The sequence below is a fragment of the Meles meles genome, chromosome 8 (assembly GCF_922984935.1).
Source record: "Meles meles chromosome 8, mMelMel3.1 paternal haplotype, whole genome shotgun sequence".
Taxonomy (NCBI): domain Eukaryota; kingdom Metazoa; phylum Chordata; class Mammalia; order Carnivora; family Mustelidae; genus Meles; species Meles meles.
Genome location: NC_060073.1, coordinates 8,617,419 through 8,628,715, shown reverse-complemented (window position 1 = coordinate 8,628,715; position 11,297 = coordinate 8,617,419). Strand labels below are relative to the sequence as shown.

The following is an 11,297-nucleotide window of genomic DNA, read 5'->3' as shown; positions in this document are numbered from 1 at the left end:
GATGTCGGATTCCTCGCTGCCCAACATCCTGGAGCCAGAAACTGGGGGTGGGGTGGGGTAAGACGGGGAGTGTCAGCTTCAACTCGACTGTCCGAACAGATTCATCTTAAAACATCACGAAGACCGGGTTAGAGTTCAGCTAAGTTAATAAAGCAACGCATTGTGGTGGGCGCCGAATAGTTGCCGCGTGATGACCTGTCTGAACGGGGCTCAAGATGAGTCTTGAAGGACGAGGAAGCCCTGCGGGGAAGCGGAGGTCACCGCCAAGCCCCAGGGGCTGGAGGAGACGCAGCTCGGTCGGGGAAAGAGGGGAGCTGCGTGCGGCCGCCTCTGAGAGCGCCAGCGGCCGTGCGAAGTGGGAACGACCACGCGGTGGCCTGCGCCCGGGGCTAGGGGCAGACCGAGGGCGGTGTCGGGGTGCGCACCCACCTTCGGAGTGGGCGGAGAGGGGCCGGGCCGGCCGCGGCTCTGGACCGCACCTCCAGGTCCCCTTCGCGGGGCGGAACAAATCAGACTCCGCCCACCTAAAGGCGGCTCCGGGCTCAGCCCTCTCGGCGCCCGCCTGGAAGGAACCGTAGGGGCCCAGAAAGAGCGATCCCGGCCGTTCCTCTTTAAGGGGCGGGCGGGGGCGGGGCTCCCTGGCCTCTTCCAGGAGGCTGCGCCCGTCCCCCGGCAGACGCGGACGCAGTAGCCGAAGCTTGCGTGGGGCTCCGTGGTACCCGGAGTCGGTGCCGAGGCCGTGGTGAGGCCGGGAAGGTAAGGGCAGGAGTCCAGCCACCACTTGACCGCAGGCTGCATCGTGTCGCCGGTTCCACGGGCACCATGAGCCAGGACACAGAGGTGGACCTGAAGGAGGTGGAGCTGAACGAGCTGGAGCCCGAGAAGCAGCCGATGAACGCGCCGTCCGGGGCGGCCATGGCCGCGGTCGTGGCGGGCGGCGCGGAGAAGAACGGTCTGGTGAAGATCAAGGTGGCCGACGACGAGGCGGAGGCGGCGGCCGCGGCCAAGTTCACCGGCCTGTCCAAGGAGGAGCTGCTGAAGGTGGCGGGCAGCCCCGGCTGGGTGCGCACCCGCTGGGCGCTGCTGGTGCTCTTCTGGCTCGGCTGGCTCGGCATGCTCGCGGGCGCCGTGGTCATCATCGTGCAGGCCCCGCGCTGCCGCAAGCTGCCGGCGCAGAGCTGGTGGCACAAGGGCGCCCTCTACCGCATCGGCGACCTTCAGGCCTTCCAGGGCCCCGAGGGGGGCGACCTTGCTGGTGAGCTCCGTGCGCGGCGGGTTAAACGCGGAGTCCTGACCCCCTCCCCGCCCCGGAGTCGTCCCGCATCCTCCTTCCTCTCGTGGAGGAAGGCCGCCCCCACTCTCTCTGGCGCGGGGTGGGGGTACCTGACTCAGCATCTTCCCTTCCCCTGCGGCTCCGGAAGCCGGGCGCTGACGTTTCTCAAGTAATGCGCCGGGCATCTTACATCAGCACCTCTGGGGCTCGTGATCCAAGCTCACCCCGACCCCACACTTAGTTCCCGGGAGAGGGGAGAATAGGGCGGATTAGGGGCCTCCCGGAGGGGCTTCACCTCAACCCTGCTTCCCGGTTTCAGGCCTGAAGGAACGTCTCGATTACCTGAGCACCTTGAAGGTGAAGGGCTTTGTGCTGGGCCCAATTCACAAGAACCAGAAGGATGACCTCGCGGGGACCAACTTGGAACAGATCGATCCCACTTTTGGCTCCAAGGAAGATTTTGACAATCTCTTGCAGTCGGCCAAGAAAAAGAGTGGGTTGACTGGAGTTGCCTGGGAAGCAGCTGAGAAGGGCTTGGCCTTCTGGCCATAGGAAGGACAGGATAGGATTTTTGTTCGGTTCACTGCTGACTGGTTATGAGTTTTCCAAAGGCAGGTACAGGGGAGGTTTCTTGGGCTTCTGCCTAAAATGAATTTGTCACGTGGTTCGGAGACGCACTTGCTTTGTGTCCAGCCGTTTAACTTCTTGGCTTCAGTGCCCTTGTTTGCAAAATGTAGGCTTTTCCTGATGCACTGGTTTATTTTTATTTTATTTTTAAGTAGGCTCCGTTGCCCAATGTGGGACTTGAGCTCATGACCCTGAGATCAAGACTCACATGCTTTACTGACTGAGCCAGCCAGGGCCCCTAATTCAGTGGCTTTTAAACTTTCAGAGGAGCGGATCCTTTTGAGAAAAATAGCCACATAAATCAAAGGGTACACTTTGGGTGGGGGGAGCCCGGGGCCCCATAACTTCAGCCTTCTCTACTACACTGTGCACCTGCTGCTCTAGAAGATCTTCAGCTGGGTTCAGATCTAAGCATTCATGCCGCATGATACATACGGAATAGTCTGCCGGCTTGTATTTGTTGATTTCTAACTTTTCCCTTGCCCCAGAGTCTTTCTCATGACTACGGTTTTCTCCATTGTTCCAGGCATCCGGGTCATTCTGGACCTGACTCCCAACTACAGGGGCCAGAACTCGTGGTTCCTCCCCACAGAGATTAGCTCTGTGGCCACCAAGATAAAGGTGAGTGTGTTGATGCTGCTGGCAGGTGCAAGCTGGATGTTGGGGCTGTGTTGAGCCTCCTGGCAAGCTCTGTAAACAGAACCTGGCTCCAGCCGAGGGGCCCCTGGGTCCTTGGAACCAAACTGGCGCACTCCTCCTGCAGGCAGGATGGGAGGCCAACAGCGCACCGCCCCCTCCCCCCCACCACCACGTTTTGCTTATTCCTTTTCTGGCCAGTGATTTTTCTTGTTTCCTTGACTCATGGTAACAGTGCCAGGAAAGGAATTTCTCAGATGTCAACCTGGGTTTGATTTTTCTTCCTTTTTGGAGAGGAAGCCCTTTCTCTGTGGGACTCCTGTTCTGTCTGGTTTCCCAGCTCTTGTTTGATGTGTTTTGGAGCGGAGCCCAGACTGAGCTTGTACGTGTCTGGGTCTGTGCCACGTGTTCTGAATTTCTCTGTGACCACGCAGGGACCCTGTCATCTCTTGTCTGTAAATGACGAAGCTAAGGTTCAGAGGGGCTTGCTGTGTTCAGGATTGGAGGGCCTAGGTAGTCTCATTTCTGTGATCTGCCTTCCCTGAGGGAATGGGACTTTGACATCCGAGCTCCTGGTGCCTGGGTTCTAGGACACTGACCAGGTCAGCAGGGGTGGAATAAAAATGGACCAGACCCTGACCCTTTGTTGGCCCCTGTGATTCTGAGTTAGAATTCTTTACTCCCAGCATTTCCATAGGACCCTTGGTCATCCCATTCAGCCCTTGCTAATTGCTGGAAGACCCTTTAAGAGTTATTGATGGAGCAGAGGGCGCGGGTGCGCCTGGCTGGCTCAGTCAGGAGCGACTCTTGATTTCAGGGTGACTCTTGATCTCAGGGTTGTGAGTTCGAGCCCCATGTCGATGGTAGAGTTTACTTTAAAAAAAAAAATCTCTTAAAAGTTATTGAAGAAGGAATGTTTTTAGGTGGTAGGTGGTGTGGCTTGAGGCGTGGTAGCTTCAGATGAAAATGGAGGCGAGAGGAGAGAGCACAGGGCCGCGGGGGAGGGGGGGAGCTGTGGAGGTGGGGCCCCGTGTTCTACATTCACCCGTTGCCTGGAATTCAGGCCTGGGCCTGTGCTGCAGAGCTGATTCCACTTTTCAGATTTCAGCTAGACTGCCCTGGGGCTGGGCTTTGAATTACACTCTTTCATCCTTGGCCTTGCTCTGACCTGCTCTCTTCCTTCTACCCTTCCCAGGCCTCAGGATGCTGGGAGAGGAGTAAGGACACTCATGGGATCTTGGCTAGCATTTCGGGTCCCGTGTCCGCTGCTCTCTGACTGTGGTCTTGGGCTTGCTTCTTTGCTGCTCTGGGCGTGTTTCCTCATTTCTGACATGAGCATATAAGCATTCCGCACATTCTAAAGGTTAAATGAAGTGACTTTACGAACATACTTTGTCGCTTGGGCTTTTTCCTATAGGTGTCCAAAGTTGAACCTGTGCGATTTGCCCTGGGGAGGAACAGAAAAATGATAGTTCAGGAGCGGGCGGGGTGGGGGTTAGGGATGAAGACTAAACCTTTATGATGGAGGTGGTTCAGTGAGGCTGGTCAAGGCAAGTGACTCTCCCAAGGTCATGGGGAAGTGCATCCTGGACAGGGTTTGACGTGGGGTGGAATTTTATTTATTTATTTGACAGACAGAGATCACAAATAGGCAGAGAGGCAGGCAGAGAGAGAGGAGAAAGCAGGCTCCCTGCTGAGCAGAGAGCCCGATGTGGGGCTCGATCCCAGGGCTCTGAGATCATGACCTGAGCTCACCGCAGAGGCTTAACCCACTGAGCCACCCAGACGCCCCACATGGGGCGGATTTTTTAAGCCTTTGTCAGAGTATCAATAACTTTTCCCTGTTCTTTTGCCCCCTTCCCTGTAGGATGCTCTGAAGTTTTGGCTGCAGGCTGGTGTGGATGGGTTCCAGGTTCAGAACATGGAGAATCTGGTGGTAAGTCCCTTTCCATGTGAGAGGCAGAGCCGGGGTAAGAGCAGAGGGACTCTCCAGGGCTTGGTAGCATTTCCTGCTCCTTGACTTGGCTTTTTTCTCCTCCAGGATGCGCCTTTGTTCTTGACTGAGTGGCAGAACATAACCAAGAGCTTCAGTGAAGATAGGTGAGTGCCAGACCTCCCCGCCAGCTCTGCCGCATTGGTGAGGTGCTCCCGTTGAGGGCTAGGCCCCAGGGACGGGGACTTCCCAGTCCAAAGAACCTTCTCCACCTTCATTCTTTTCTTGCTCTTTACCAACCTGGCCCCCCACCCCTGCTCTCTGCAGGCTGCTGATTGCCGGGACCGAGTCCTCTGACCTTCGGCAGATCCTGAGCCTGCTTGGGTCCACCAAGGACCTGTTGTTGACGAGCTCATACCTGTCAAGCTCTGGTTTCACTGGGGAGCGCGTGGAATTCCTGGTCACCCAGTACCTGAACGCCACTGAGGATCGCTGGTGCAGCTGGAGCGTGAGTACCATGGCATGGGGGAGGGGCGCCAGCGGGGGGCCTCCGGGAGGCCGGGGTGTTGGCAGATGGAGGCAGAGGCGGGCTTTGGGGTTCACCTTCATGCGTCCATTCCCACAGCTGTCCCAGACCGGGTTCCTGGCTTCCCTCGTGCCGGCTCACCTCCGCCGTCTCTACCAGCTGCTGCTCTTCACCCTGCCCGGCACCCCGGTTTTCAACTACGGAGATGAGATTGGCCTGGAGGCAGCTGCCCTTCCTGGCCAGGTATGGCTTGCCGCCTCCCCCTGGGGAGATTGCGTGGGTGGCAGCAGGCAGACGGGAGCCTTGGCGGGAACCGCGTCTGATCCCCGGTTAGCCCCCGATCAGTCGCCGTGCGGCCTCGGCAAGTCATTTCCCTGCTGTCGCCTTGATCATCTCTTCTGGGATATCGCGCTGCTCGTAGCGATTCAGTGAGAGCCTATTTTACGATGCAATGGCCGAGCTGACCCCCACTAGGTATTCGGTATGGGAGCCAGCCCTCGCCTGTGCGTTCGTTCATTCATTCGTTCGAGCCTTCAGGGGACTCTGTGCCCTCCAGCAGCTCCTGGTTCAGGGGAGGGCCCAGAGGAGTCTGAGAAATGCACGGTAGCCCCTGCTGTGCTCCGGGTAAGGGCACGAAGGCGCTGGCTTACCTTTAGCCGTAGGCTTGGAGGTCGGCACCCCGGCTGATGTGCGTGAAGCTGGCTGTCCAGCTATTCTGCGATGTTCCGGGGTCACTGCTCTGTGCCATGCGCAGAGGATACAGCAGTGCACAGGAGAGCTGCGGGTGGTGAAGTTAGATAATAAACAGAACGAAGGTGCCCAGCGCTGCTCAGTGCTGTGCAAAAGAGAGCAGGGCCAGGGGCCTAGAGGACAGGGACGGGGGACGTTTTCCATCGAGGGGCCACAGAAGATCCGGTGGCGCAGTGGAGCAGAGGCTGGAGGGCTGTGAGGGAGCTAGCTGGCTGTGGCTGTCTGGGAGAAGAGCCCTCCAGGGGTAAGGCCCCACGTGGGCAGGGACCCGAGGCAGGAGCCTGCCTTGTTTGTCCAGTAGAAGTCAGGCCACAGTCGGGGACGGTGTGGGCCTAGGAGAGGGAGGAGAAGGGAGAGCAAGCCCAGACCTTTTCCAAGTCCTACTTTCTCTGCTCCTCAGCCTGCGAAGGCTCCGTTCATGCTCTGGGATGAGTCCAGCTTCCCCAACACCTCAGGATCCGGAAGTCCCAACATAAGTGTACAGGTAAGGGTTTTGGGTGGGCCAGGCCTGCTCAGCAGAGGGCGGGCAGGTGACTTCCAGAAGCTTGCGCCCAGGGGCTTCCTTCATCTTTTCCTGCTATCCACGGTCCTTTGCAGAGCCAGAGTGAAGACCACGGTTCCCTCCTCTCCCTGTTCCGGAGGCTGAGCGATCAGCGGGGCAAGGAGCGCTCTCTGCTGCACGGAGACTTCCACGTGCTCTCCTCCCCGGAGCCCGACATCTTCGCCTACATCCGCCACTGGGACCAGAACGAGCGCTTCCTGGTGGTGCTCAACTTCGGGGGTGTGGGCCACACTGCCACGTTGGGGGCCTCTGGTGTGCCGGCCAGCGCCAGCCTGCCGGCCAGCGTCGACCTGCTGCTCAGCACCGATGTGGGCCGTGAGGAGGGCGTGTCTCTGGAGTTGGAGCACCTGACCCTGAAGCCGTATGAAGGGCTGTTGCTCCGCTTCCCTTACGTGGCCTGACAGGACCCCCTCCCCTCCCCTCCCCTCCCCTCCCCTCCCCTCCTTGGGCCCTTCAGGTCCTGGTTTCTTTTCCTTTTTTTTTTTTACTGTCACGGATTACAGATGAAACCCCAGATTAAGGTGTGTTCCGGCTTCAAATAAAAGCCACTCCCACCTGGTGAGGTTTTGTCCTTTCTCCACCTCTCTGTCAGGGCAGGGGCACCCCTCCCTGCTCCCCCTCCCCCTCCTTCCTTTCCCTCTGCCCCCATCCCCCCAGGCCTGCCCATAGTGATCAGAGCCAGAGAGTTTTGTGCATCTGCTCTAGCCCAGGGAGGGAAGGACCTTTCAAGCCCACAACAACATGGGGTCCGGGCTCGGACTAGCATCTGGGCCGGGGGCCTCTCCTGGAGGTCTTGGGTCTTACCGACTTTTTCCCTTCTCCTCCTCAGCAATGGTCTCCAGCCAAGTGTGGTCAAGTTGCCTTGTTTTTGCAGACTTGGCCTTTCAGGGAGAAAGAGGGAGAGCCTGGTGGCTTGTTTTCCAAGAGGAACTCCTAAAGGATACTAGAGGGCATTCGTTCAGTAGGACTCGCCCGTGTCCTTAGCACATGACAGTTGTTTCTGGTGCTGGGGTTCCAGGAGGGAGCAAAGTACAAAACCCCTCTCTCCTTGGGGCTTAGAGTTTAGTGAGGAGATGGCGGAGAAAGGTGAGTGCCATTTAGAAGGCCATGGATGTGTGATGGGGAAAGAGTAACAGGGAAGGGAGGGCGGGGCCGGGGGTGGAGGGAGTTCGGGGAGGGGCTGGAGACCGCCTCTCTTGGGAGGTGATGTTCAAATGGAAGGAGGGGGTTCCTTTGCCAGATACCTGGGGAAGGGGGCTCCCCGGGGCCCTCGGGCAGGGGTATGCCTTACTCAAGGATCGGGGTATGGGGTCTCATTGGCAGGGTGTGGCAGATCACGAAGGTCCCAGTAAGGCGGTCACACAGAATTCGGCCAGCAGCACAGTCTGAGAACACATTCCCACATGGCTGCCCTTACTTCAAACACCAGCTGCAAGTCACAGGCCTCAAACCGTCCTCAATGGATAATTTGCTAGAAGGACTTACAGAACTCAGGAAAGCCCCAAGATGATGGTGTTTTAATAGCAGAAGGATGCATGTGCCGCCAGAGGATGGGGTGTGTCTGGGGGGAGTCTGGGGGGCTCCAGGTGTGAAGCTCCCAGTGGAGCACTGGACCCTGGTTTTAACGCCCAGTGTGGCCCAGCAGGGAAGCTCCCCGGAGCCTTGGTGTCCAAGGTTCTCCTTGGTTCCCACATGGCCAACCTCGAGTCTCCACTTCCTCCCAGAGGTTGTGTGTCCCAGAGCACTTCTTGTAAGTCACACTGTTAGACTGATGGACGTCTGAGGGCTCCAGGTGAACACTCCTATCAGGACATTTCAGGGGCTTAGATGTTGGCTGAGCTGAACGGCGCTCCACGCACGGTCTGAGGGAGTGGGATGGGAGTTGGAGGGTTTCGAGCAGCGAGTGTGGTCCGACTTTGATTTTCGAGGACTCACGGGCCGTCCCGCTAGCTGGGAGGCTAGGTCGGGGGTGGTTAGGGCTGCAGCTTATGAGGCTTACCGGGGTAGCAGGAGTGGATGAGTTACATGTACGGACTTTGCAGGTAGACCCGTGGGGTTTTCTGTAGGGTCTTTCTCTGGCAGGCTTGATCCTTAGGTTGGCCTCACAGGCCTGGGGGGTTAAGTTGGGTCCTTCCAGCTTTCTCAGGGAAAAGAACAGTTGATTCCTACAGGATGGAACTGGGCCTCTAAGGGGGTCCTATTACAGGGGACAGGTCAAGAGACCAGATGCTCCAGGCCTGGTCCACGTTTGCTCACTTTGGTTTCCCTCACCCCACGCCTGGGCCAAGGCGTCGAGGGCATGCGCTCTGGTGCCAAGGTCACAGTTCCCGTGAAGACGCCCTTGGCAGCCAGCCAGCGGGGCCTCGGCTCTTTCGGCCTTCCTCGTCCCTTCTGCCTCCTCCTACTGCCTCCGGGTTCTGGCCCTTGTCTGGTCTGGGCCTCTCCTCCCTGAGGCTCTGCTCCCAGGAGGCTGACTCCAGTCCTCCCTGTTCCTCTCTTGCTCTGCCCTGGCCTCCCTCTGGCCCGGGTGGTATCGTGGTGTCACTAAACATGGAGCCTCATCCTGATTTCCTGCTTTGCAATTTCCTGTAGACTTTCACTTTTTCAAAAGCCCTTTCCCAGTTCACATCGGGGTACTGAGTAGCCTGGGGGGGGGCCCTGGATATAGAAAAGTCAGGATGATTATAAGGTTTTGGCCGAGCAGTGGGGAGACTGCTAGAGGAACAGGTTTAGTTTTTACAAAGATCGTAAAATATACCATGTGAACTGTTTTAAGGTGTGCTGTTCAGTGGCATTAAGTATAGTCACATTGTGGCCCGACCAACGCCACCATCCACCTCCAGAACGCCATCATGTCGACCTAATGTACCCATTAAACAGAACTCCGTCCCTCTGTATTTTAAAATTTTTTAAAAAGATTTTATTTATTGGAGCACAAGCAGGGGGAAAGGCAGTGGGAGAGGGAGAAGCAGACTCCCTGCTGAGCAGGGAGCCCCATATGGGTCTTGATCCCAGGACCCTGAGATCATGACTGGAGCCACCTCGGCACCCCCACCCCCCACCCCTGGCCCATATTCATTTTAATTTTAATTTTATTTTATTATTTTTAAACGATTTTATTTGATAGATCATAAGTAGGCAGAGAGGCAGGTGGGGGTTGGGGGGGAAGCAGGCTCCCCGCTGAGCAGAGACCCCCGCCCCGAAGTGGGGCTCGATCCTAGGACCCTGGGATCATGACCTGAGCTGAAGGCAGATACTCAACCCACTGAGCCACCCAGGCGCCCCATGGGAGTTAATTTTTAACCCGATTTCTGAAATGATTCCCATAGCACTTTGGGAATCACTAGATCAATGTTTTGCGAACTTGCTGAATTATATCTGAGGAGCAAAGAGGAGGGCAAAGAAGTCCCCGTTTTTCTCCTGGATGTCCTGTTTCAGCAGGATCTGGGAGAGGATACCAGACTCTTTGTAAGAAGCCGAGATAAGAACAGGAAAGAACACGGCTCTCACTGGTAGGGAGCGACATGGTCAGGTTTGAGTTGCAGGAAGCTCACTCCAGCTCTGGTGTTGGGGAAGAAGAGGAAGGTGGCCAGGAGCCCTCTAAGACGCTGTCGGAACAGCCTGGGGAAGATTCAGAAGTGAAGGAGGCAGGGCTGTGGGGTTGGAGAGGAGGGGATGGTTTGGAGAGATGTTTCAAGAGAAGAAGCTCCCGGATTTCCCGAGTGCTTAGGAGGGATGGATTCGACGTGAAGGAAGAAGGGAGCTGTGCGGTGATGCTGAGTTTCTGGCTCTGGTGGTTAGGAAGCAGGTGGTTAGGAAGCAGGCTGGGGTCCTCAAGCCGGGTGGGGGAGGCAGGAAGAGAAGCAGCTGTAGGCGGGAAGGGGACCAGCTCCACGTAGATGTGCTTGGGTGTAGGTGCCCTTGGACTTGCAGGTGGAGGCTTCCGGCAGGGGAGGGTCTGCTGCTCAGCAGAGGAGTAGAGGTGGGGTTCATACCGCGAGTGTGAAGGGCGCCCTGGGGAGCATAGGGGGTGTAAAGGGCAGAAGGGAGAGGTTGGGGCCCTGAGGCCTGGCACCATTTACAGGACAGACCTGGAAGAGGGAGCCGGGAAGAGAACAGAGCCCTGGGGGCGTGCGGGTGGGAAGGCAGGACGAAGAGACCAGACTGGTGTCAGCTAGAGCAGAGCTGTCCCAGGTGGTCTTCAGTTTGGTGACGTCATTGGTGGTCTTCTGGCAGCCCCCTCCAGGCCGTTTCCAGGGGACGATGGGGAAATGGAGTTTTCTAATTCTAAGGGTAGGAAGGATTTGCACAAGTTTCTAGATAGTCTCAGTGGGTGTTCCTGGTTTTCTTCAGCAGCAGCAGAATTTATTGAAAGGCCATCAGGAACCGCCAGGAGGAGGGAGGACCAGACTTGGAAAATGGGCAGGAAGCAAGTGCCAAGCAGCAGGAAGGACAATTGTCTTTTAACTGGAACAGTTTGGGAGGCTGCCACCAGGGGACACACTGCCAGTGTGTGTGCGGTTGGGCACAAAGCCGTGGGCTGTAGGGACGGGGTGTGGGGGACACCGAAATTCAGACCCCAGGTCCCATGCCCGCCCAGAGGGGCACTCTTTCCCAGTTCGCACTGGGGTGCTGGTTAACCTATGGTTAACCTAGGGGGAGCCCTGGATATAGAAGGGGTCAGGATGATTATAGGTTTTGGCCAGAGCAGGCGGAAGACAGGATGTACCTTTACTGAGGTGGGGAAGACTACTGGAGGAACAGACTTAAAAGGAGAAATGAGCAAGTTTGGCCTTGCTGCCCCTGAGATTGGACAGCCACCTGGGTGGAAATGTCAGGATGTTAGCAGGGCGTACTGCCCCAGCATTAGAGCAGTGACCTGGGCTAGAGATTCGAACCTGGGAGTTGTGGGTACAGCTGGCATGGAGAGCCGCAGAATGGCAGGAGGAGACCAGGAGGGTAAGGGTAGAGAGGGCAGAGAAGAGGAGCG

At 57.3% G+C, this 11,297-nt stretch overlaps 1 protein-coding gene across 1 annotated transcript; it reads left to right on the top strand.

Annotated features, from left to right (window-relative positions):
* The first annotated feature begins 656 nt into the window (after positions 1–656).
* SLC3A2 (solute carrier family 3 member 2) lies at positions 657–6,866 on the top strand. The gene is made up of 9 exons (XM_046017057.1): positions 657–1,255; positions 1,593–1,766; positions 2,427–2,521; positions 4,404–4,472; positions 4,578–4,636; positions 4,797–4,977; positions 5,095–5,238; positions 6,146–6,229; positions 6,343–6,866. Exons 1-9 carry the CDS (start codon positions 823–825, stop codon positions 6,706–6,708), a joined length of 1,605 nt encoding a protein of 534 aa, XP_045873013.1. The 5' UTR covers positions 657–822; the 3' UTR covers positions 6,709–6,866.
* Positions 6,867–11,297: the final 4,431 nt, after the last annotated feature.

Coding starts and splice junctions, on each gene's coding strand:
- SLC3A2 (XM_046017057.1), top strand. CDS start 823: ATGAGCCAGGACACAGAGGTGGACCTGAAGGAGGTGGAGCTGAACGAG. Junction 1,256..1,592: donor CGAGGGGGGCGACCTTGCTG/GTGAGCTCCGTG, acceptor TCCCGGTTTCAG/GCCTGAAGGAACGTCTCGAT. Junction 4,473..4,577: donor AGAACATGGAGAATCTGGTG/GTAAGTCCCTTT, acceptor TTTCTCCTCCAG/GATGCGCCTTTGTTCTTGAC.